Source organism: Dreissena polymorpha, chromosome 9 (assembly GCF_020536995.1).
Source record: "Dreissena polymorpha isolate Duluth1 chromosome 9, UMN_Dpol_1.0, whole genome shotgun sequence".
In the NCBI taxonomy this organism is placed as follows: domain Eukaryota; kingdom Metazoa; phylum Mollusca; class Bivalvia; order Myida; family Dreissenidae; genus Dreissena; species Dreissena polymorpha.
The window spans coordinates 103916147-103943852 of record NC_068363.1 but is presented as its reverse complement, the minus strand read 5'-3'; the positions used below and the strand labels follow the sequence as shown (position 1 = coordinate 103943852).

The following is a 27706-nucleotide window of genomic DNA, read 5'->3' as shown; positions in this document are numbered from 1 at the left end:
CATGTGAACCATCGACCGAGTTAAACCTTTGTAACGAAATATGGGCATACAATTGGTGCCTAGGTCGATATCCTTTTATTCCGGGCTCAATTAAACCTTTAAATTGACTGGTATTCGGTTTCAGCAGAGGTTATTCACCGGATCGTGCCACCAATCGGGTAAAAGAACTCACTGGGGTACATTATTTGAGTCAGTGTTCGCCTCTGGTCTAAGGTCGAAGCATACCTAATGGCTATTATGTGTACGTGAGAAGAGATACGGCATGTAATTTAAGGCGGGTATGTGTTTTATGAAAATTTAACATTACTTGCTAAATGTCTAAAGGGAAAAGCGACAACACGTCTCCTCTTTGATGTAATATCAAGTCCCCACTATAGGCTGCTTTTTGTATTGGTTAAAGATATTTGCGTATCGGCATGCTGATATCGTCAACGTATGTGTACCTTATCCAATTATAACTATATCATTCTACACAGGTATGCAGGGTTTGAAACAGGACAAACATAAATCGCTCAATCAGCTGACAAAAACGATTTCAGATTACGATAAGCAATTATCTTGTAGATAGTAACGTTGTGTGGAATACCCCATGGGGCGCGCATCAATTCTTCAAACTAAAATTCAGGCCATATATTCCTCAAAACTAAAAATCAATCTATGATTAATGACATATACTTTCTGCTTGATTTATGTATTTATTCTCACATAGTAAATATATAAATGGCAATCACAATAAATAACGAATGATAAGCACAATAAATATCGGCGTCCAATTAATGAAACAAAAATAAAATGTAACAACCGCAAATAAAACAATTTGCATACATGTATAAAATGTTGAAAATCGATTTAATGATCATCTTTGTAAAATAAAACACAATTATTCACATATAAAACATACGTTTAAAACATAAAACATATTTTTAAACATAAACAATGAACATGGATATGTGATTAAGCGACATACTATAAAGTCGACTTAGGTACAACTAGGCATAATAACGTATACTAAAATGTCATCATTCAAAAGATGATACATTCACGTCAAATCCCAAATGTATTGGGGTTGACAGGCTACCAATGTATTTTACAAAATACGACACGCCTCATTTTTAAAATGAAATATACTGCGTTCATACTTATTTAATTGTACAACAATATTGAAAAAAGTACACATTAACAATAGTTAATGTTATTTACCATAGATATTTTTATAATTTTGTTATAAAAATATGTTATATCCTTTCTTAAAGGAAATGTGTTTTGTGCTCAGATTGAGCATACACTCAATAGAGAAAGTACAGTTTTGTATCACATTCTATTAATGAGTGATGCGCAATACAGTGATATTACATAGCAATAAGTATATGTTACCATTTCGTAATATGTTCACTCATAATCAGTCATCCATTGAACATTCAACGCATGTTATGGTTTCTGCTTTCACGAAAGATATAAACATACTAAAGGTGACACATTATTAAATGCAGAATCGCAAAAAGTAAAAATAAAAGGATTGAGGTCACAGAGTTAATTGATTTGTAAATAGGCTTTTGAAAGGCTATGACATGAAATAAAATATTGAAATAATTCTTGAATGAACAAGATACAATGCTGTAAAATACAATCTCGATACACATTGTCGATTTCTGTTTAAGGTAGTGCACCTCTAATGATTTCCCGCGATTTCTTCGAAGGTTGAAGAGCCTACTATTAGGTGCCGTAGCCTAGTGGTTAAGGCGATAGACTAGAAATCTTTTGGGATATTCCCGCGCAGGTTCGAATCCTGCCGACGACGTATACTTTTTTGCGACGCGTTTTATTTATTTTCTAACGTAATTTGATTTAATATGGCATATAAGCTATATTTATTGTTAAATATGTTGCAATTTTTATGCACATTTTTCAATTATTAAAATTAAAACAACGTTATGGCGAAATTGGGTGATTTACTGTTGAAAATACGAACCATGCATGTTGCATTTTTATTTTTATTTCAAAAAGTAAACGGTAAATCTGTCTAGTTCTTGGTATTTTTGCTGTATATAGTGTTTCTATAAAAACTAAGTTTAAAATATGACTTAAATGATACTATTTTGAATTTTATGACACTTTGTTTTTAACCGACCCAATTTTTACTTGGCTGAAATCACTTACATTTCATGGTGCTCTTCCATAGATAAAAATTTGTAAAAAATAAATGTCTGTAAAAGAATACTTATTTCATCTTGTTTAAACTTTAAACACCTTTACAGCTTCTGTACACACCAAATGCATGCCCATATTTGGAAATTTGAATGAATTATGGAACTTTTATATACCCCAGGGGTGAAAATAAACTGGACAAAAGCCGAGCGTGGGGGTGGTTTTGAAAAAATCGGTATATTTTTTTAAAAAGCATGGAAAGCCTACCTACAAATTTGCATAAAGTTCAGTGAAATGATGCTGATTAAGAAAATAATTAATTAGATTATATTTGGATATGTGCCCATTAGAGGTGCACTACCTTAAATAAAGGTAGACAATTTTCAAACGGTGTTTGTCATAGCTTCAGCCTCGAACTCGTCTTCAATCACCCGAACTTTGGGTTTCACAGCCGGGTATTTCCCGTCGTCGAACTGTGATGACATCATGCAGTCTCTTGCCTTCCTTAGTGACGCGTTGGAAGCGAGGACATTGTCGTACAGAAGACCGGCAATTATTCCGCCTGTTATTGGTCCAAGCCAGTACACCTGAAATATTAATTACTCAAATCAATAATACGATCGATTGTAGGTCAACTTGTTGGAATACAATGGTATTATATAGCTTTTCCTAACTCGCAGATTTGTGAGTATTGGTAAAAAAGCGTTAAACTACATCGTTAAAACTCTGACAAGATCGGGGAAGATCGATCGTTATCGGCGACCATTATCAAAACTCGATTTACAAAGTGAGAATTATACATATTAAGTTTTTATTGTTCTATAGATAACCTACATTTGGCGAGGTTAAACAAAGCGACGCCTGAAAAATATTTAAGCGCTGACTAGTTTAACGTGGTTTATTTCTAATCTACGCAATACATCCATTATCTATTCTACTTTTGGTGATACATTACTTAAGACAATGTAATTACGTACGGTCTAGTTTGAATAATAACAGTTAAATAAACGTAATACCGGTAAAAGTGCGGAGCATAACCATTAAAGGTCATCAATTATGCAAACGGGGACATGAAAATATGCATAGACTTTTCTCTTGGTTTTATGGAGAGTCGTTTGCAACGCAAATTATTTGACCGATCTGTAAGTTACTGGCGAGGACAAATGAACAATTTTATTGATTAAATATACCACGTATTAACAAAAGCCGTTAATTGCACGTGCAATGCTATGTTGAAGATTAAAATATTGGAAGATAGAACTTTCTATGGTTATATTGATCCACTCTGATTTGAAAAGCTTTTCAATCAGCAGATAGAACAAATACAATTCGTATTTATTTTCCCATAATAGGTGCAATGATCTAGTTGCTTCGCTCAAGGCGCAAAACGAATATGGGACGCCCCTGTATCTCGTTTTATCACCCGTGACCCAAATAAGACTACACAAACTCATAAACACAGTGTGCGGCCGTGTCGGCCGTCATACCTACCCAGTGGTCAGTCCAGATGTCCATGATGACAGCTGGTCCCAGGCTCCTTGCGGGGTTCATGCTGGACCCGCAATACTCGACCTGTAACAGAACACAATGGCGATGCTCAAATTGTGTAACGTCATCACGAAACATTGCTATGTTAACAAAGTTATCGAGCTTTACATAAGCGAATGCACAGTCCTTACGTTCCTGTGTGTGTGTTGCAACTAAGCCTCATGAACCGCCATCATCATAACAGTACATGTATTTCTATTTAATTAGTACACAGTACAATTTTTCCTATTTATACAGTACATGTATTACCGGTACTATATATTGTACCTCACATGAGTGCCGTTAATGTATATGGTGGTTTCAGTTGTGTAAAACACAAAAGATGCAATCTGCAGTAAATGGACAAGTCACTATACTCTTACATGGGCCGCGCGTGCTTAATCTTGACCGAATGGCGTAACTACCAGGTCATAGGGCCCTCCGATGTTTGTTTTTCTTTAATGTGTATTTTTTAGCAGCAGATCTTAATTTATTTGACCGACCGATTTCGACCAGATACCTATATTGATCTCACTGAAAATCATTGGGCTTACTGGACAATCTATCTCTTGTTATGTGTTTGTTCAATATACATTAAATATTCAAAATCTCGAAGTAAGTAAACTATGAACCATCTCTCAGGGTGAACTAACCGTTATCAGATTGCCTAACGCAAACAAGATACTACACATACCACGAATGGCATGAAAAGGGTACGTGGTACACGTAAATAGCGCCTTTGTTTGACTAAATGCACATTCAGGGGAGTGATAAATTGTTTCAAAAAGTTGCTAGCGAAAACCGATTAAAGTGATTTCTATATCAAAAGTTATCTCATTAAAATCAAATTTGAACCACCTAAATATTTCATACGCAGCTGTCAAATCCGTAGAGTTGATTTGGTTTTTATTTTTAAGTATAGCTAATACGAATGGGAAAACTACATCGTTTTATACAAGTTCCAACAGTTTCAGAAATCAATGAGAATCTGTTCCAATGCCGTTAAAACAAAATCCACCAAATGTTTGGCTATCCGAGTCATAGGGACCGACAAAAGCATTGTACATGCATGATTTGTTATACTTAAAGGTAAATGAAAGCCGAAACATAAAGCAGGTTACGATATGTTCTTACCGCCCAAAGATGTCCGACGGTGACGGCAAAGCCAATTGTTAGCGGGAAACTGCCGCCAAGGTCTGTCCTCTTGCTATCACAGGCGGCGAACACCGTCAGCACCAGCACCATGGTTATTATAAGCTCGATTCCGAAACCTTGAGCAGGAGTAACCCCGGTGTTGAGGGTGGTCGTTCCCAAGCCGCCAACCACGGCGGATGGCGTAAGCGCCTTCAGAATTCCGGCGCCAGCGATGGAGCCAAGGCATTGGGCGATTATGAAAAGGATGGCGCGAATGAGACTGATACGCCTCGTTATGAGCATGGCACATGTGACGGCTGGGTTAATGTGGCCACCGCTTATGTGGCCAATGATCCATACGCTGGTGGCGACGCAGAGGCCGAATGATAAGGAAATCTGTACAATGTCCAGTGGATCGTCCTTCCATCCTTGGACACACGACCCTACAGCCGTAATGACTAGTATAAAAGTTCCAACAAACTCGGCGAAAACCGCCTTCCAAAAGTACAATGAACGGATATCTTCAAGACTTGTTCTCATTCTTATTTTAGCGCAAAACGACGTATCTTCTTCAGAGAGTCTAGAAGCATTAGCATCAGCGCTTTTTTTTCCAGACATAGGGATCCAGACTAGATCGTCGTCGTCACGGTCTCGGCCTCTGTTGTTCTTGATCAGAGGATAATCCTCGGGCAGTGTCCGAGTGGTCAGCTGGTAGGCTTCGTTGTCCTTGGTCAGCGCATAATCCTCGGGCAGTGTCCGAGTGGTCAGCAAGTAAGCGTCCGAGTCCGGCCGAGAGGTAGTGGTCAGTAGGTAGGTCTCGAGGGTGTCGCTACTTTCAGACGCCCGTAGCTGCAAGAACACCGAAAAAAAGAGTAAAAATACACTAGTTATTTTAGCTCGATTGCATCGAAAGCCGAATGCTTATTGAAACGCTATTGACTCCGCGTCCTGTGTAGAACCAGTACTGATTCTACCCATCAAAATAAGAGACAATTTCTTTAGGTCGTAAGGCGTGACAAAAATATACATTTGTAATGTTGGCTTAGAGATAACGTGGTTCGACAGTAATTACAAAATTAATCATATGTTGGAATTTATGGAATTTACATAATTCCTCAACCCAAAACGCCAGAAACAGCGTAACAACCATAGGGATGTTTAATATAATATTAAAACTTAAAGCTGCTTTATTTGCTTGATTGAATCGTACATTGTATGAAAGACCAGTTTTTGTTCAAGAGTTACATAAAAGAAAACTATGCCAAAATAACCGTAATCCATTAAGTATAGTACATGTGCACGTTCAATTCCTATCAATCTAAATGAAGGAATAAATAAGTTACAAAGAACAAAGAATCGTTTGAAGACCTGACATACAAAATGGACATAGTTTTAGGTGTTTATGAGTTTCAGGCTTGAAACATACACCGACAATCAGTAATATATTTTACATAGTCATATTCAGAACTGGTACTTGCTTTATTTTCTAATTTGTGTTGCTATAAAGATGTGTGTATCCCTTTAGGCTTTAACATATGACCACCGCGTGCTATCAACCTTTTATGTGCCGCGAAGCAAATTTTATTGAAAATGCTCCGCTTCTTTTACGAAAATTTAAATCTGCAACATCACTATCACAAATGAAATTTAATACAGGGTACACAAAGAACCTTAGCGTTTTTCACGCATCGTCAACTCGTTTTAAACGTAAACCTTTTGCACGTTTGAATGCCTTATTATCAAGTCGGAATGCCAATGTTAATTTTGCACCTGAAGCCCTGCGATTGAATGCAAGGTTGTTCACGGTTGATTTCCCCGTATCGTCGTTTAAAAAATACATAATTAATCTTCAATATTATACACAGAGCCGTTCTAAGCGACATGTAAATATCCCCTCCCTTTAAGACTTTATTTGAAACGTCATCATGCGAAGGTATTTCAATATTATATTTTTGTTATGAAATACTGTTTAAAAGCAGTTATATCGGGTACTGTATACTAGTTATGTCCGTAACGTGTCAATTTTCACAATTATAAGTACCGGGTAAGTACATATTTAAAATAAACATGAACAACACCCCTTCCATCCGTATTCCACGTAATCGTGAAACGATACACTCAAAGGAGTGTCAAGATCTTTGTATAATAACGCGCTAAAACCTCCATTATTATTTAATAATAATTATTATTATGTAATACGATAAATAAAAATACAGGTTAATCTCGAGAGAAATAAAACAATAAATCTGACAAAAATATAAACAGAGACAGACTTATATTGCTTATAAATGATAATCCTATATTACATACCATGTCATACAATACAAAAACAAAACTCTGAATTCTCTTAAATTTAAATAAAATATTTTGTATTTAAATTAAAAGAGAGAGAAATAATTTTAACGTTTTAATAAATGTTATTTAAACAAATAGTTAACGTATTACCCTGAGCTCGCCCACTATATTATTCAAACATCATTTTCACTGCATGTACTCATTTTCACTGTATGTATTCTCGCACGCTATTGGTATTGAACACTTGTACTCATTGTCACAGCCGCACAGTACCGGTTTCAACCAGTTGTTTGCATTTAAGTCGATTTGCCAGCTGATCTCAGGTGAGTATCATGAATCACGTGACTATTAAAATGTGGTCATTTTGTCCTATTTAAAATTGATAAAATGCGGGTAAGTCGAATATTTTCACTCACTAGCTGCGGTATTTTATCTATGTGAATGACAACGCTTGATAACGCGGCCACTTCGAGTGCATTGTGTATTTGACCCTTGACTGAAATACCTCGCTACCTATGTATATCTCGTCTTTATGTCCTAATTTTAACTTATGGGGACATTAAGGCAAACACATGAAATAATAATAATACATCTTGAATAAATATACATACTAAACAGAATATTCTTTGTTCATCAATAGATACAGCGAAATAAATTAGTTATACGTGCATGAAAATTAAAGATTAATTTACATTGAGATATTGTTATTGGAGCTTTTTTCAACCGTTTTACGAAAAACATGTACGTTTTTTGCGAGTTGCACATTTAAGTTATCATACTTGCTCTTTTGTTGAAACACATTACACGCATGACTTAATACATTTTCATTCAGTTCAGACTTTTTAGCACTTTCTCAATAGTCAAGACTATCTTACTCTTTCCCACAGCAAAATTAGCTATTTCCCCCAATATACTTACACGAAAAATCCCAATAAAAATACTTTTGATAAATGAATTGTTAATGTTACTTTTTCATGTATTTTTTTAAATAAAATAAACAATTGACAAATAATTATCCGTTGAGATAAATATTCATATGAAGTCGACCTTTACACAAATTGTCAGTTTTCCGCATTAGACAGTATTCACAGCACTAAATTCAAAGTCTTAGCACATAACTTGTCCCCTAATTTGTGACAAAATGCCTGCATCGTTAACTAAGTACTTCTTAGTGGAATAATTATTTTACCGTACAAGGCGTTTGCTCCGCCAGGCAAAAATGACAACATAAAGTACAAACTGTATAACTTTTTTGTCTTGTACATATTTACCTAAGCAAATGATATGTCTAAAGTGCATGTCATAAATTTAAGTATATGCATTTTTCGCAACGACGGAAACATACTGCAGATGTGTATTACATTAATTGTAAAATAATTAAATTATTCTTATTCTAGATTCTTCGTCAATGCTTAAGTATGACGCAATACATAACTCAAATTTACGAGAACTTTCGCTTCCAAAACATACCTTTATGGAAGGCGCCAGTTGTGTTTGCGTTCAGAAACGGAATGTGGTCCTTATTGGGATAAAAGCTTCAATCGCAATGAAGTTAGTGCAAAAGGTACTAACGTTAAATATTGAATCGGTAGAGATTTTTTGCATAAAGAGGTTACGTCGAACGTCACAATGACGCAGTTTGCCAATCAAAAAACGGAACTAACGTTAACTATGAGATCGGCAAAGACGTTACATACAATTAATCGTTATTAAATCGCACTTTACGAAAAACGTTTCCTGTCATGTTGACTAATTTAAAAAAAGAAGCTCACTGTATCTAAAATATACAATGTGAATGAGTACGAGGATGTCATTCAGAATTCAATAGCAGGTCAACACGCTGACCCATTTTGTAAACTTTGACACTAATTTATCGAGGAAATAATGTCTGAAGGTTACATTTAATGTAATTAAAACTAAACTTCCTTTATTAAAACTTTCAATTGCAAACTTATCCATCAGGCAAAACGATAACCACGAAAACAATCGGTATCATAAATTAGAACTGTAAAGTTGATGCTGAATTAGCTATTCAAGCATGCCCAATAATAACAACGCTAAGCATGTATGCTGATTCTGATGTCATGTAATTATAGACCGGTACATGCCGTTGAATTGGAAAGAAGAATGGATTAATTCATAGTATCGATTATATTAATACTGAAATATACTATGTTTCTGTAGGTATGATACAGCTCCAAAATAGCCAAATGTAGACTTCATACCCAAATATACTTATGCAAACAGTGTTAAAAGACCGGACAAATATCTTCTTTGTGTTTTTGTTGGCAATAAACATTTTATCATGAATTAATGAAACAAATGAGCTGATAAATGACCTCTACATACATTAATGTATACCAGACTTTGAGTATTCGAATTTCAAAAACGTAATAAGCTATTTAAAGCGAGAATATACGTTTTTATCTGTGTCAAATTGTAATATATTGTTAAAAATATGTTACAATAACACAAAATAGGCACGAAAAATTATACATTGAAGACGAATTTCATAAAACGCAGCAAAGACACATTAGCGCCCCGAGCCGATTGTGACGAAGACATTTCGTACATATTTTCCTACAATATCATAAGCATTCGTCTTTTTATTAGGATCGGAGTTAGTTTTCGAGTGTCGTATGAATAGATATCGTTGCAGGAAATTAAAATGATCCGTAAAACTAAATTTAGATTCACATCGTACATGCATAATATACATGCTGGCGAATTTGACTGTACAGACATTTTGATTTTAGAATAAAATATCTCGCTGGTTCTTCTTAACTTTTATTTTAATTTATATTGAAATATATGAATAATAAATTTTTACACATTTATTTATAAATTCATAAATATTTGAGAAAAGTGTATAATCTCGCTTTAAAGGGGCCTTTCACAGATTTTGGCATTTTTTCTAACTTATTCATTAAATGCTTTATATTGATAAATGTAAACATTGGATCGTAAAAGCTCCAGTAAAAAATCAAGAAAAAAATTTAAAAAAGGAAAAGAACATTGCCCGGAGCAGGTTTCGAACCAGTGACCCCTGGAGTCCTGCCAGAGTCCTGAAGTAAAAACGCTCTAGCCTACTGAACTATTCCGCCGAGTACACATTCGTGACGTATTTTATACCTTATATAAGCAATCTTTGTAGTTTCACAAAATTAAACGACAAAAACAGTTTTACTGTATCCTCACAAATATCATAACTAAAACGAAAACTTACGAATCTGAAACAACTTTTTTCAATTTTGTCAATTTACCAAAGCGTGAAAAGATCCCTTTAAGAAAATACAATTTTGTATGAAATATGACGACACAAGAAGTAATTTGTACCTTAGTGTTCTACAAAGTTTCTCCAGCGGAAAGCACAAGCTGTCATCAATAGTTTTAAATCGTTTATGAAACACTGAACAAGGTGCTCTTTATAGCAACCAACTCTTTTCGAGTCACCATTTTACTCCATGAATTTTCGTGGAACCAGGTAACGAAAAAATGAACAAAGTACGACACAGGCAGCGCGAAAGCTGTCCTGAAAATGTTAGGTTTCTGTCCAAGAACTACCTTTTTATAACGGGAATTGAAGTACCGGCTCAATCCAGCTATGGATATTAATCGATCCGTCGGCTGCGCAAAGCAGTCTCCTTGCCATTTTTATATCGTTTTTAGTGTGATATTGGGATTTGTGCATAGTAACTCTCTACCAGGTGAGATTGCGTTCCGATAATTTATGAAAATCCAATACAACGTGTCGCGACGTACCTGAGTTTTCTAACATGGCTGGGGTTGGCTTAAAACCGTCACTGATTCTGGGAAAAGTGCATATTAAAGAGAGCTGTTGCCTGACGACTGACATATTCGTGCATATTTTAAATCTTAATTGCTCGTTTTGAGAAGCAAAGTGGCTGGTTAAGAGCGTTTAATGATCAATAACTCACTGAATTATTAATAGGTTCATACTTTCGTACAGCTTTGACGCTGTAAGGTGCACATTTATGTCTACATAACTGGAATATAATCAATATTGCTTCAAAGTTAAATTTGAGCCTTGTTCTCAGAAAACTGGGCTTAATGCATGAGCGCAAAGTGTCGTCCCAGATTAGCCTGTGCAGTCCGCACAGGCTAATCAGGGTAAACACTTTCCGCCTAAACTTGAATTTCGGTAAGGTTGGACTGTCTTAAAACTCAAAATACCATAAAAGCGGAAAGTGTCGTCCCCGATTAGTCTGTGCGGACTGCACAGGCTAATCTGGGACGACACTTCACGCACATGCATTATGCCCAGTTTTCTTAGAACGCGGCTCATTTATACTCTAGGTATATGATATGAAAATGCAAGTAGAATAGTTCACTTATAGTCTGCAAATACACATTTTAAATGGGCGAACATTTGAATGAAAATATGCTTTTTATAAAAAAAACTATTCACTTGAAAATGTTATTGGTTAAATTACACATGCAATACACAGTTACGATACTTTGAGACAACAGACGTATTGTTGATATTTTTGTATTTTTTTCACAAACATATTCAAGCAGAAAACAACACGCGGTTAACGATTGCGTACAACCGTTATTTTCTCGTTTGCGTCAATTCTTGCAAAACAACTTAACTCTTAACTTGATTAATACATAAATACAAAGAAACCCACCAATTTCGTCATATATGCGTCAGTTTAATTCGTCTTAATTTGCATGCCTCGTTAATTATAAGCCACACTGCATTAATTCATCATTTACTTATAACGGCCTAGTTACGCTCGATTGGTCATTGTCGGCTCGGGTACTACTTACATGTACCCCGGGTACTCTTAAGTATACTTACATGTACCCCGGGTACGGTAAATATACTAAAACGTACACGGGAAATTTAACGCTAAATCGCTCGTTGTCGGCTATTTTTTTAATTAATACACATATACACATGCATGTCAATTTTCTGTAAAATGGCCTCTATATTATCCAAACTCACACTCACAAAGCATGTTGACGCAGTTTTTTTTAAAGAGAATTTTGTTTAAGATAATCGGTAGCGCGTTTTACGACATCGGATTTTAGGCGGGAATACAACTCGGGTACAGTCTAATATCGACCGGGTACGATTAAGTATATTTACCGTACCCGGGGTACATGTAAGTATACTTAAGAGTACCCGGGGTACATGTTAGTAGTACCCGAGCCGACAATGACCAATCGAGCCCTAGTTACCGTAGCATAACCGTTAAGATTGGATACACAAATGGTATGTCTGAAATACCAGCGGATCATATGGATTGTTCGGTAGTCAAAATAACGTGGGTACATTCAAACACTTAGGACACGAAGTTGACCATATTCGGTATTTGTCGAAGGATTGCTCGGTTACCCAATCGGGTCGACACAAAGTGTGCTCGGGCTACACAATTATGTATGGCTCGTTAAGCAAATTATTTAAAGATAAAATTAATTAAATGTTTGGTGTAACTAAGGTGATCAAAAATCGCCGCGTGAAAAGAATGGTGAAGGAATAACAGTATAGACAAATCGTAACTAATACACAATTACTACGATGGAGTCTGTCGTCAACAAAAGTAGTTAAACTTTGAACCCGTTTATATGAAAATCGGATTGTCAAAAAAGTATTTACCGAACTGTCTTTTATAATTCATTTCCACGTTTCTGCACGGGTATTTAAATTAGTTTTTAAACACGTAAAACGGTTAAATTGGTACCTTGTACGTGATCGTGAGATATTTAACAACAGGAGCTACCCGTTCCTGTATCGATATTCGATCAGCTGATCAAATCAATGCGGATTTCTATACCAAAAATCTATTTGAATACATGCTATTTAACAGTACACTTAGTGCTAACCGTTTATTGATAATGACGTTTTTGAATGTCCTGAATTCAAACAGGAATATTCCACCCCAGACAGCTGATTGTTGGCCAACACAATACCAGAAGGTCGTTCCGATTGTTCTATTCAAAGACATTCATGGAGGTCATTGTATGATGCAATATTCAATCTTTTTTATTTACATACGTTTTTAGTCTTTTTGGAATACCATTTTTAATATTGGTCATTGTTTGATGCAACATTCCAACTGTTTTATATTGGAATACCAGATATTAGCCACTAATACGAAATAAAATTTGTCCGCTACAAATTATAACTTATTGTTACATAGAAAATGAAGACGTAAAACAATATTATTTACCGGTAAAGGACGTTCATGATGAGCAAACTCAATCGAATTTGGTTAACCCATTTGTGCCTAGTGGACTCTCCCATTCTTCTAAATTGGATCAATTTATTTCCAATATTAGGGATGTCTAGTATATTTATTTCTATATTTAGAATATTTCTTACAGAAATTCCTTTAAGCAAACAGCGCAGACCCTGATGAGATGCCGCATCATGTGGTGTCTCATCAGGGTCTACGCTGTTTGCAAAGGCCTTTTTTCTAGACGCTAGGCATAAATGGGTTAATTGGGACAACCCTTCTCTTCCCAATAAATTGGTGTCGATGTCTTACTCAAACATGCAAAAAATAAGATTTATATAAAACGATATGTACGCATCCAAACAGAGAGAACAGAGTCATAAGAGATCATGATACATGCCCTCTAATTCACTCTTACGAATCGGCGGAAGCAGACACAATGTGAGGGTTGTGTAACAACGGTTTTTTCTGACTTATAACAAAATCTATTATGATGAACTTTCACCCCTGACGAATTTTTAATTCCGGTGTGTTATATAAATGTACAACAAACTTCAACGGTGCCTTTCACTTCCAGTATGTGATAGAATAGATACAAATCTGAACGGTATCGTTTGCTTCCAGTATGTTCTTGAATATATTACAATCTGTCAACGGTACCTTTCGTTTCCAAAATGTTCTATGTAAAAATATAGTATGATAAATCCAACAAAAACACATATTTTTCTTTCCTTTTTAATTAACGTTGCGGCGTACGCCCTCCTCAGGATAATACAAATAATAACAGAAAGCGGATGTTATGCTATAACAATCTGCCAACGGTACCTTTCGCTTCCAGTATCTTCAAGAAGTAAAATACAATCTTTAAAAAAAAGTACTTTCGCTCCATTATGTTCTAGACACTTAACAATTTGTCAAAGCTACTTATCGCGTATGATATGTTATACAAATCGAAAAATATGTCAATGTTTGGAAATTTACACGTGTTTGCTTTCGAAGGTATGTTTACCGTCGGCGCAATTAAAGATTGATTAAATAGTGTGTATTTTGTATGTGTTTTTTGCATTTTCTCTACGCTTATTGTAGTAGGTCGGTCTTTTGAACTTGATTACGACTGCAAACGTTGCCCACAAAATGCAACTTTCGGTAGGTAGAGTAAACATGATATGTCTATCTTTGTATTTCGTATATGATGCATTAGTTTCTTTCATGTTCTAATCTTAGTCTAATCGTCGCTCTACAGTGCAAATTTATGTTAGTTATGTATAACCCGTTATATGAACTCTCACGATTGTATTACACCAACTACTAAATATAGAAAAGAATTTTCGCAAAACATAAAAGAAACGAAACATAAGACACTTACACTCAATTTAACAAGACAGACATTATAGAACAATCAGAATAGTGTTCTATTTACTGATTTCATTTAAAGCATGAAGTCTTTTACTTCTTCGTTTACTACCAACCCTGAAACAATATCGCTGTTCTGCTGTTCGTATTTGTGCTGAGGCAAAAAAGTCATTATTTCCACTTATATCACCAAGATAGAAGGGTCTATAGGTCGGTTATTTTTTTTTGTCGATAAGTTTTTTTCCGAACGATTCCCAATATAATAAGAAGTATGCAATCACGTGCAGAAATCTTCAAAATATATATTTAACATTTAATTATAATTTTATTATATTTAGCGACTATGATTGACTGTAATCAATATAACTCTAAATATCTCAACTTTGCATTACATTTCAACTTGTACATTACGATTATTTTGCATAAATGACAAAAGTACTTTATATCACAACTTCAATCCAAGGACATGGTAAACTTTTTGTTTTAAGCGTATGTTTACACCCACATAACAGTATTTTCACGACTATTATTGTGTTCGCATGGCTGTTATTCTCATCAGTGGTAACCAGCATTTGAAACACCTAACTTCCCATAGTTTGCGTACAAGTTAATACAGGTTTGCGCTGACACAACGAAATACCATACTAATCGGATCGTGAAAAGCAGACATTTTTAACGGTTTGAACTTAATCTAGTACTTCACATTGAGTGAATATGGTTTACTTTAATAAACATGCTATATGTTTTCAATACACAAGAAAAATAAAATGTTATACAAATCTTCATAAAATAAATAGGAATCATAAAGCGGAGATTTTTTAATGAAATTTACATTTAAGAAAACATGGCGCATGTTTTTACAGGAGCAATTCAAATGTTTAGCTCCATCTCTTCAATATCTTTTTAAACTAAAATGAGAACAAAAAACGGGAACATTCATGAAAGTTTTCAGAAGAATAGTTAGATATATATAATTTTGTAGAACACGCTTTCTCTTAATGTAATCAAAAACAAACCTCGCCGTTTTCTAGGACGGTAACACATATTTGGGTTATTTCTTTAAATAGTTTACCCGTATACGGTACTGTACTTCTAAATCACCTTATTACACGAAACACGATAAACGCTTCAACTATACTTTTGAAGCACGAAGATTTGACATTTGAAATTTAATGTTAACCAGTGACCGGTAATAAAAAAATAAAATAAGAAAAAGAAACGTAACACTCCAACTTATTGTTCGTGCTAAAAAATAAGGTCGGTGCGATTGGATACAGTTGATAACAAATAGAATTTTAACATACAGGTAACGTTTTAGTGGTTCTTTCCTCAAGCATGAAAATCACATTTAACTCACACGCCGTTACGACAACAACCAGTTAAATCTGGTTTTGAAAATAAGGCGTCATCCTGTTCATCGAATTGTTGATAATATCAAAGACATAAAATCATTGAGCGCGGAATACTTATTTTATTACGTGGGTGTTGTTTTTTCCCGATAAAATATGCTCCTTTTACTATTTGCGATCAATTCAAAACGTAATAGCAATTTGACAAATAATTTCAAATTAAATTCTTTCTTTTTAATCAGCCCAATGCATCTAACTTTAAAATGTTAAACACGTAACAACGTTTTTGAAACATGATTATTAACAACGTTAACTACACTATTAACCCATGTTTGCCTAGTGGACTCTCCCATCCTTCTAAATTGGATCAATATACTTCCAAAATTAGGGATGTCTAGTTTATTTCAATATTTAGAATATTTCTTACAGAAATTTCTTGAAGTTAACAGCGCAAACCCTGATGAGACGCCGCATCATGCGGCGTCTCATCTGGGTCTACGCTGTTTGCCAAGACTTTTTTCTAGACGCTAGGCATAAATGGGTTAATTTTCTTTTTCCCGAAAACCAAAAAAACAGTATATCGTTTATATAACTTCAATTTAACCCAAATAAGTACTTTGTAGTTTATATAACCATTTTACATCTCGTGTACATTCGTACTCAAAATCAGAGACGTAGATAATTTACGTCTGTCAAAATGTTAAACAAAAATAATAATAAAGATTCCATATCATTAAGCGTTGCTCTAACTAATTTCGTATAAACAAACTCTTTATCATCATGTTAGGAAACTAAATAAAATTATAATAATTCGTATAAAACGACAAATATATGTATCACAATTAAGATCTATAAAGTTCTAATATCACGAACCTGTTAACGAAGACCGGATATTCGACGTTTGTCAATCTGGCCACGAGTGGCCAGTAAAAATGATCTACTCATTTAAACAATTTTATTTAACCGCGTCTTAAAATCAAACACTTTATAATAACTATTGCTGTTTTATTTGAATGTCAAATAATGAAATGTGTTTTTTTTTTCAATTTAAGATATAATATAGAGCATCTGAAATAACACCCGACTATCACTCCGCACCGTTGTATGTACAATCATCGAATATTTGTTAAACCGAACGCGCAACTTACGATTTCGAATTTTGCCAACCACAAAAATGTACATGTACTTACTAAAAATACTCGTATGACAAACGTCATGAAATGAGCACGCATCCGAAACGAGAAGGACAAAGAACTATTACAAAATACACGCAACCATGAATTGAGTGTTCCAGTTCGATCCGGACCGACAGGTAGTTTCCTTGTCAACCGATGCCAATCCCCGTATTGAATACATGTTTATACACATGTCCATACCGGAGATATATATCTTCCCGCTAATTTAATGTTTTAGATTGACAGTAGTCTTATTTGGGAGGAAAACAGGTAGTAATAAGAAATGTGAGCATACATATCTTTATCGTATTTTTAGTATCTCGCCAGCATTTTATTACGTTATTTCCACTTTGTATTGTTGAAACGAATTACTTAAATATCACGTAGTGTTTTCGATATTAAAGAATTCGTGATTGTCAATATATTGACTTATGTTAAGTACCGGTATTGGTGCTGAATAATTCAACCTTTATGATACGCCGTAAAATTTTGTTATGCCTGTATAGAGCGTCAATATAGAAGTAGATAAAACATTGTTTGATCTTCATAAGAGGTTGAACCGACCACAGAGATAGTAAAACTTTGCCAAATATTGGCATACATAGAGTTATAGATTAACCCGAAATTTCACTAGTTACGCCTGCATTATGGAACAATTTTATCAGTTGTAGTATTTAAAACTAAAGGTTAAATTTCAAAATTTATCAAATGTTCAACCACCCTGGTTGTACAGTGTTTCATATTTCTTGGGGGATCAATTATTACCAACAGATCAATGATTTTACTGTGAATTTATTTTAGATGATTCATTGATATACGTGAGTTACTTATGCGTGTTATTGGAATAATAATGTCGGTGTGTATTATAAATTATTGAACATGTGATGCACACGACTCTCTTTATGAATGACAACGTCGTCATGCAGACGTATCGTTATATTTTGAGCGCATGCGCATAGCAGTACTTTCGAGTACATTTCATTCATAACGATTTAACTATTACAGATATTGCCGCGCGCGAGAAAGTTTCCCGGGCACTTCTTTCAATAAGTTTAAATTATAACACATCTTAAAAACGCATCTTAAAATCCCCGATAGTATTTCACCCAATTGGTGCAAAAAGGTACCATGTGGCATTGAAATTAGAAGGCATATAGCTCCTTTTTGCAACAAATGGGCGATTTATCGACTTGGGACCGCACTTATCCACATACCATGATACCATGCGAACAAATATAAAACATATCATTCTCTCGGTTTGATAACTCGTTTGGGTCGGCCATCACACCCTTTTTATCAGACATCGTGTTCTTTTATCTCACTGCTATTTCTGCATTTTACTTTATTTAGCAGGCCACCAATGAGCATAAAAGGAAAGAAATTCCAACAAGCAAGAAAAAATAATGAAATAAATACACAGCGCCTTACCTGACCACCGGACGTCCCACTGTCCTTCATGATTTCCGTCTTTTTAGGCGTTTTCAAGCTTTTAAATTACCAAATGGTCACAAAAATGTCCCTCACTGTCACCTGCAATAATATTATCATCCGTTGACACTAGGTCAAAAAGAACTCATATTGGGTAATAAAATAATTGATGAAATTACAGCCATAAAGTTGCCATGTGAAGCTAATAAGAAATGTATTGTGCAATTTTAAAATCCCAAGCACAACTCCAAAATATTAAACGCATACCTTCAACTTACTAAGTTGCTTACAAAGAAGCGTGTATTCAGTGTAGGTTGAAAATTACACCCAATCTAGTTTAAAATAGGCACTTCTATATACACCAAATAAGCTCTACGGTTTACCTATATTCAATCGTCTTATGACAAAAGTATAGAGTAACGCGCGGTAAGAACACAATACTTATTCAAAAATGCCGTCAAAGCTAGTTAATACTAGACGAAATTAATCAATAGAACAGTCTATTACACGTCCATGTACACACACACACAGCTGTCAAATCTGGTATCGCAATCGATTTGACCTTTACCTGACAATAGCGATTGTCCCCTCGGCTGGTTTCGAGCACAGCTCATGAAATCCCTGCTGCAATCACTAACCACGTGATCATGATCGATTCAACTATTATTTTAATGATCTAGGGTTTCAATTAGTTATTTTCTATTTTCTCTGTCATATTTTGACTAAGCGATATTTAAAATGACCAGGCATGCCAAAATACACTGAAAACAGATTAACGCTTTTCAGGCGACCTAATGAAACCAGGCTTAAACCATTATAGATTGGCTGTCACTCACTGTGAGCAACAAAACCACATATACAGAAGAATTGATGTTAATCGCGGATAAACTGAAATGATGTTTTGTGGGCACATTTTAAGATCAAGTCAGTTGATTAACATGTTGTTTCAATTAACAACCATTAAGCAATATTTTGCCATATACACATTTAGTTAAACGACAATGTACATATAAAAGGTAAGATATACGGACAGGAAGAGGAAGAATGATGTTAATCTTTTATATATAAATCGTTTTTAACTAATTTGGGCTAATTATGGTCTCGTCATTAACTAGGACGACATGCTTCAACGAACAATTAAGTAATTTGAGTTAAGATCACAGAGTAATTGAGTTGCAATCGGATGCGTGTGATTCTTTAGTCTTTTATGACCCATAAGATCAGAACGATAATATGATCCTTGTATTACATAATCCTTATTATCTCTATGATCCGCGCGACCCATTATATCATCATTATGATCCATATGAGCCTCATGGCCCTATTATTCCTATAACCCCGATGATCATTGACCCTATTATTCCTATGACCCCGATGGTCATTGACCCTATTATTCCTATGACCCCGATGATCATTGACCCTATTATTCCTATGACCCCGATGGTCATTGACCCTTTTATTCCTATGACCCCGATGGTCATTGACCCTATTATTCCTATGACCCCGATGGTCATTGACCCTATTATTCCTATGACCCCGATGGTCATTGACCCTATTATTCCTATGACCCCGATGGTCATTGACCCTATTATTCCTATGACCCCGATGGTCATTGTAACTATCATTCCTATGACCCCGATGGTCATTGACCCCATTATCCATATGACCCCGATGGTCATTGACCCTATTATTCATATGACCCCGATGGTCATTGACCCTATTATTCATTTGACCCCGATGGTCATTGGCCCTATTATTCATATGACCCCGATGATCATTGACCCTATTGTTCATATGACCCCGATGGTCATTCACCCCATTATTCATATGACCCCGATGGTTATTGACCCTATTAATCATATGACCCCGATGGTCATTGACCCTATTATTCATTTGACCCCGATGGCCATTGACCCTATTGTTCATATGACCCCGATGATCATTGACCCTATTATTCATATGACCCCGATGATCATTGACCCTATTATTCCTATGACCCCGATGATCATTGACCCTATTATTCCTATGACCCAGATGATCATCGGCCCTATTATTCCTATGACCCCGATGATCATTGACCCTATTATTCATATGACCCCGATGATCATTGACCCTATTATTCCTATGACCCCGATGATCATTGACCCTATTATTCCTATGACCCCGATGATCATTGACCCTTTTATTTCTACGACCCCGATGATCATTGACCCTTTTATTCCTATGACCCCGATGATCATTGACCCTATTATTTATATGACCCCGATGATCATTGACCCTATTATTCCTATGACCCCGATGATCATTGACCCTATTATTCTATGACCCCGATGATCATTTACCCTATTATTCCTATGATCCCGATGATCATTGACTCTATTATTCCTATGACCCAGTTGATCATTGACCCATATTATTCCTATGATCCCGATGATCATTGACCCTATTATTCCTATGACCCAGATGATTATCGGCCCTATTATTCCTATGACCCCGATGATCATTGACCCTATTATTTCTATGACCCCGATGATCCTTATCAGCCCTGAGGTTCATATGATCCTAATGATCCTAACACCTAAGATCCTCATGATTCTTATTAACCATATGCTTGCTTTTCTAAACCTGGATTGACCAAATCACATTCGTGTTTAAACCGTACACATACCCTGTTTTTGGCCAATCACATGATTTTGAACACATAAACATGTGAACGATGAGGATATTACATCACTTTTCTTAACATAAATCTAAATAAGAGCTGTCTCCATAGGATGACATATGCCTCCGATAAACGCTTTGATAGAAATTATGAGCATTTTCCGAAACCTAAACGCATTTTTCGAAACCTAAACGCGGACCCTAAGTTCAAGGTCAAGGTCAAAGAGGTCACAATTTGTGTGCGCATGGAAAGGCCTTGTCCATATACACATGCATACTAAATATGACTGTTACATCTGAAGCGTCATAGAAGTTATGAGCATTTATCGAAACCTAAACGCAAAGTGTGAGGGTCAGACAGAAAGACGGACAGACAGACAGACGGACAGACAGACGGACAGTGCGATCACTTTATGCCCTCCTTCGGGGGCATAAAAAGACGTTGTTAAACAACGCGCAATTACAAAATTGTAGTTGAAACACAGACCAGCATAGTTCGTTTTTATATATACTAATATGATTTCATGTAATAATACAACATAAATACAATTTGTTTATCGCTGTAATGTATGCAAATTGAAAGTAATCTACAGTTCAGGTGCGCGTATGTTAATCATCCGAAAATGTACAGAAACATACAATCACAACCCATTTGGAAACGTCGGGACCTTAATAAGTTGTACCATGGTGACTTTTAGAAAGCAAACCGATGTTTGTATGCCTGTTTGGCGAGAAAATGTCCACCACATTAAATTCATTGAGACTCTTATTACATCAAATGATTGCGTTCAACATATACTAGTTGTTGTTTGCACAAACACATTGGCTTCTTACGAATCCAATAGATGTTTGTTATTTTTCCAAAAGAGATGGAATCAATGCCAAGGAGGTTGCACTAAGGACAGAAGGTGGTGCCAATGCACGATATATGAAACTTAAGCTAACGAATGCGTGTTATTTACAATGTTGGCGCACGCCACATGTTTTTATACACAAAATCCATAAATCTTTCTTGTTTCAACCACCTATTAACTCCGCACGTTGATGTTGGTAATTACCATTAATCATTTTTTATCTTTATATAAGCAACGACATCGATATATCGATAATGCTATCTTGAAACATTTTCGGTAATCTTAAACAAATCCGTACCTCGAAACCATTCCAAACCAAACATGGCGTGACCATAAATTAGAATGTTTTTACTATTATATTGCGAATTGCAATGTGGGGGGGGGGGGGGGGGGGGTGAACACATATAAAAGTACTTGCCTTTTGAATACAATTACCGGTACGATCTAATCATGCTAATGCTATACCTGAATCAGAAACCGGAAATTTCGACAATGTGAAACGATATGATACCATATCGTTTGTCCGTGGACCGGACGTGTATATTTTTAATTCTGCTATTATATTTCGACATTTTTTAACCGAATGTGTAACTTGTTATTCTTTCACATTCTTTGCCTACAACAAGCAAATTGAAAAGCATTAAATTTCAATGAAGTGTGAAATACGTGATATGATTCACGCATACAAACGCCGTAAATTGCATGTATCTATGCCCTTGAAGGCAGATGAAGGCTTGAATGGATGTTTTTTAAATACCGACCGAAGAACCTAAAGCAGTCAATAATACACGGCGTTTTCATATTAATAAAATTATGAAAACACCTTAGAATTTCATACCTGCTTTAATTTACTTTGAGCACACAGACTGTCAGCTATTGATCGGCTTCAAAAGATCGAGATGAGCACAGCGATTTGCGAATATAGGAAAATTATTGTCACAACATGAGATTAAATCTGGTTTGTCGTTTCCATTGTGCAATCTGTATTTGAGGTACGTTAACTTTTTGTGTTTAAATGTTTCAGAAGACCTCAGTGAAAGAGTGCTGTTGTTATCAAAAATTGAACACGCATATGTATGTATCTCTACGACTGACTGTACAAACAACTATGTATATTAACCTTTTGAAAGTAATGTATATAAAACAATATTTTTATAAAAAAAATATCCAGAAAAATGACCAGTTTAAGATTAATTTTCCAACAATTTTAACCCATTTATGCCTAGCGTCTAGAAAAAAAGATCTGGGCAAACAGCGTAGACCCAGATGAGACGCCGCATCATGCGGCGTCTCAGCAGGGTCTGCGCTGTTTGCTTTATGGGATTTCTGTAAGAAATATTCTAAATATAGAAAAACATATATTAGACATCTCTAATTTTGGAAATAAATTGATCTAATTTAGAAGGATGGGAGAGTCCACTAGGCATAAATAGGTTAAACCAATTGATTGAAATATGCAATCACTCGCTAGCATATTCCGTAATAGGTCGTCTCAGTCTTAGATATACAAGTCATGGCCGGTCAATCACCATCAATGACACGATAACTTCTAATTAAAATAGACCCTGCTTTAAAATCGAACACAATATTTCGTCCATATCTTCAGTGAGAACAAAATTGTCATTACTTAGAATTCAAACATACGTTTGAACGCATATGCTTGTTATGTTGTTTTTCAAGTGCAAACTGATTTCAAATTCCGGCGTCACCAACAACTTCAGGCAGCATTCCGGTGTCAACATTGAGTAACGAAAGTGGCTTCCTATACCCATTATTATTTCGCATTGTAAGCGATAGCATGTACGCGTTTGCGCTCCTATCTACAACTGGTTTTTCATAACACATAACCACCCCCGGAAACCCGATATGCTGTAAGAAGTTGGATGTGCTAGGAGAAATTGCCGATATATTTCGATGAATTTCGGTAGGGTAAGCAAATCCAGTTCTATAATTGTTTAAAGGCATTTTTGAATTAAAATATATTTTTGTGTATGCAAAGGAGGAATTACCAGGTATGTTAGAAAATTCCTGGTTATTAATATTCAGGATTTATTGAAATATGGCTATTTAAAGTCGACGATGCAGGGATTTGTATCATATTTAGCACTTTATTTACAAATTTCTTTAAAGGTATGCCAATGAAAAAGTTTTTACACCGACAATTATATTAACCAATGTCCCCGAGTAACATATCCGCCAGGGTTTCTTAAAAAATTCGTATTGGTGGAAAAATTCGACTTTACATTCAAAACGTTGATGAAAAATGATATGACATGGTGCTGTACAAAGATGTCGAGATATGACGTGAGTGCTGTTCATTTTTAAACTTAAAAGCTCACTATTACAGCTGATTTATGCCCACTGTGATGCATTGTAGATCATTTTCCTTGAAATTTGAGGTTTTATAATTATATCCGTTCTGATGCTTAGTTAATTTCCAGCTTATTTGTATCTTTTTTTATTGTTTGAAAATAATTGTAAATGTAAAGCAATTGATTCATACAGGAAAAAATATACGTCCGGTAGGCAATCTAAACATTTAAAATAATATTTTCTGCCAATAGTTCCAATTATGGGTAGACTTTCATAAATGCGAACTAAATTTGGATCTATTATACACGACTTCAAGTTGACAGATTTGCAAACATCTCCGACAATGCACGCGTGTAAATGTTTGTTTCTTTTCGTTCTTTTGATAATGATAATATGCAAAATGTAAAAAATTATTTTCAAAACCCAATCCGCGCCTCCTCTTAATGTGTATTTGCATAGATAACACGCATTTTTCATCTGATGAAGCCCAAGCCTTGAAGAAATACTTTAAAGAAATTTGTAAATAAAGTGCTAAATATGAAATCCCTGCATCGTCGACTTTAAATAGCCATAATTAAATAAATCCTGAATATTAATAACCAGGATTTTTCAAACATACATGGTAATACCTTCTTTGCATACACAAAAATATACTTTAATTCAAAAATGCCTTTAAACAATTATAGAACTGGATTTACTTACCCTACCGAAAATCATCGAAATATATCGTCAACTTCTCCTAGCACACCCAACTTCTCACAGCATATCGGGTTTTCGGAGGTGATAACATCATTAGACCTGATTTTTTTTTAACCTATTTATTTAAGCTAGATCGCATAACAACACTATGCTTATATGAAACGCTCTCGAGTCCGTTTCCTTGGTGTCTATGGGGGAGATCTAAAGAACGCTCCCACAGTGGGGATCGAACCCGTGACCTCCCGGTCGCTAGACCTAATGTCTTTGTTGTCTGTGCATCTTCTTTCATGGGATATATTATTATTAAGACAGAAAAAGACAGGATGACGAGCAGTCAGACGCAGGAAATACCAATGTCACGGAGTTTTTCCAATATATTTCATTAATAAATGGTTTGTATATCGGCGATTTATCAATTTGGTTGATATATGTCAAGTGTTTTTGCATTGTTTACATTTATTGTCTAATTTTTTTCCATATTGTCAAGAAGTAGTTGTTATCTGTCAGGCACCCAACAAAGGGACCGTATGAACGAATAATTGAATTAGAATGGCCTTATTGTCAGCGAGCGACATCTAATGCGACGTCTACTCTGGTCACATCGGCCACTTTCGTCGACGAGCGGATTTCCGAAATATACCGAAGAGTTACAGGCGCGAAGTCATTAACGCGGATTGTAATAAAAGAGCGTCACGCTTGAAATGGTTTGTAATAGGATTGAACACGAAATATGACCTGAAAACATCGCCTTTGTTGGTATCGCAACGTTGAACTTTGATTCACCCAACCAAGCCTAGTACGGATTTACACAATCTTATAAGGCCATTTGATTCACGGATAATCATACATAGACTAGTATTATAGTATAGGGAGGAATAAAATCCATACATTTACAATGACAGTTTCAAACATTGGCAAATCATTATTGGTATGTCTTATCGCGAAGTCTGGGCATGTAAGTGATCCTTACGTTTTGAAACACAAGAAAAAGGTACTATCATTGTAAACAAAATGACTTACTACCAAAACACTTGAACAAAGGTACACGATAAAATGAGATACACTACAAAACACGATAAAATGAGATACAAAAAGAAAAACAGTCAATACATTCTGGTGTTTCAATTACACATTAACAACAATCACAAAAGAATCATAAATAACAATCACATATAATCTTAAATAGTTTTGTTTATTGTTTTGGCTCTTTAAAAATATATTATTTTAGTAAAATATGAAAAATGTCTAACAAAGGTGATCGCCATTTAACTTTCTAGAGAGGTAATTGCTAGTAACACGCTGAATTAAACATGGTAATGACCTGAAGGCATATGTACATATACGTATCTAGAATAAATTATCCTCATACAATTTACAAACTTACAAGCCTCGGTATTGTTTAAAACATATATATTAAAAAGTGTACAATGAAAACATTTACATACCTGTGGCGTTCAGGTCTGGTCAGGTTCAGTAACTCGTCCGTAGAACACCGTTTAAAAGTAGTATTTGTTTGAAATGTTAATTCAAAAATATGGTTTTAGTTATAAAGTAACTCTTTTATTTTAATTGAGCAATATCAATCAATATATTTGTCCACACGTGATATAAAAACTAAAATATCCACCAATCAGAATGCGATGTGAGAACAAATTGAGTCCAAATGACGTCTGTTTACCAAATTTTTGAATAAGAGAGCGCACGTATTTATTAACCGGCCGGTAAAATCCGGTTGAATGTCGGTATCCTGCGGCGCTTTATTTTCACTGTGTAAGAACCACAACCTTACCAAAATAAAATAAAATGACAAATTTGTACATATGGCCTTGATGTTATACGTATATGGGCCGGGATAATAAAAAAAACACGTATTAACTAAGATTAAGTAGTTTTATTTTAGCGTTATTTCTGCAATGTTGACCTTAATTTAAATCTGTTTAGTTTAAAGATCTTCACATAAATCTGTTTATTTTGAAGACATGCGCTGTTTATTAAATTTATTATGTTTTATCGTCTTCCTTATTTGAGGACGCTGTTTAACTCTGCATATACGCGAGTACACGTGTGTATACAACCCATACACGGACCGTACTAGTTTGTAGATTTTGAATACGAAAAAAAATTCTAAAACGATAGGACAGGTAGGTAAACCTTTTTGAGCGCTTATAAAAGATTTCCGATGAAACAAATCTTCCAAATATATTTGTATCATAATTATTTTCTTTTACATATAACCGTTTATTTTGCAAATATGCCCGAATGTCGCACACAATGGTCGAAAACTCAACATGAACTATCGAAAAATTATAGTCTGTCGGGTAAGTGGAAACAACTTTTTAGACGTACTTCGGCGACGCGCAACGCATTATAGCAGTCGTTTTTTGTTCGACGCACATCTTTGTCGTTTCCTAATCCAAATGCTTAAATCACTAAAAGGCAAAGCTATGTGTACGACTCTTAATTAGGCTAAAATATGTCGTTTGTCCCCACTCACAACTCCAAAAAAATATGATAGCTCGGTCTTATATCGTCAGCCTTTTTATTATTCTCAAGTTACTTTCCAGTTT

General features: G+C 35.2%; 1 protein-coding gene across 3 annotated transcripts; it reads right to left on the bottom strand.

Moving 5' to 3' along the window:
• Nucleotides 1-682: 682 nt before the first annotated feature.
• LOC127844851 (aquaporin-5-like) lies at nucleotides 683-26729 on the bottom strand. Of its 3 annotated transcripts, none has more exons than XM_052375375.1 (5): nucleotides 26585-26729; nucleotides 18613-18714; nucleotides 4807-5655; nucleotides 3637-3717; nucleotides 683-2732 (listed from the first exon to the last, which is right to left on the bottom strand). In XM_052375375.1, exons 2-5 carry the CDS (start codon nucleotides 18640-18642, stop codon nucleotides 2529-2531), a joined length of 1164 nt encoding a protein of 387 aa, XP_052231335.1. In that variant the 5' UTR covers nucleotides 18643-18714; nucleotides 26585-26729; the 3' UTR covers nucleotides 683-2528. The 3 variants fall into 3 exon arrangements, with proteins under 3 accessions (XP_052231335.1, XP_052231337.1, XP_052231336.1); XM_052375377.1 differs by lacking the exon at nucleotides 26585-26729 and adding an exon at nucleotides 18891-18911; XM_052375376.1 differs by lacking the exon at nucleotides 26585-26729 and adding an exon at nucleotides 18880-18898.
• Nucleotides 26730-27706: the final 977 nt, after the last annotated feature.

What these genes read in the sequence shown, in the direction of transcription:
- LOC127844851 (XM_052375375.1), bottom strand. Translation starts at nt 18,642, where the DNA reads ATGAAGGACAGTGGGACGTCCGGTGGTCAG. An exon ending in GTGGGACGTCCGGTGGTCAG is followed by an intron (nt 5,656 to 18,612) that starts GTAAGGCGCTGT and finishes GTGTTCTTGCAG; the next exon opens with CTACGGGCGTCTGAAAGTAG. An exon ending in CCGTCGGACATCTTTGGGCG is followed by an intron (nt 3,718 to 4,806) that starts GTAAGAACATAT and finishes GTTCTGTTACAG; the next exon opens with GTCGAGTATTGCGGGTCCAG.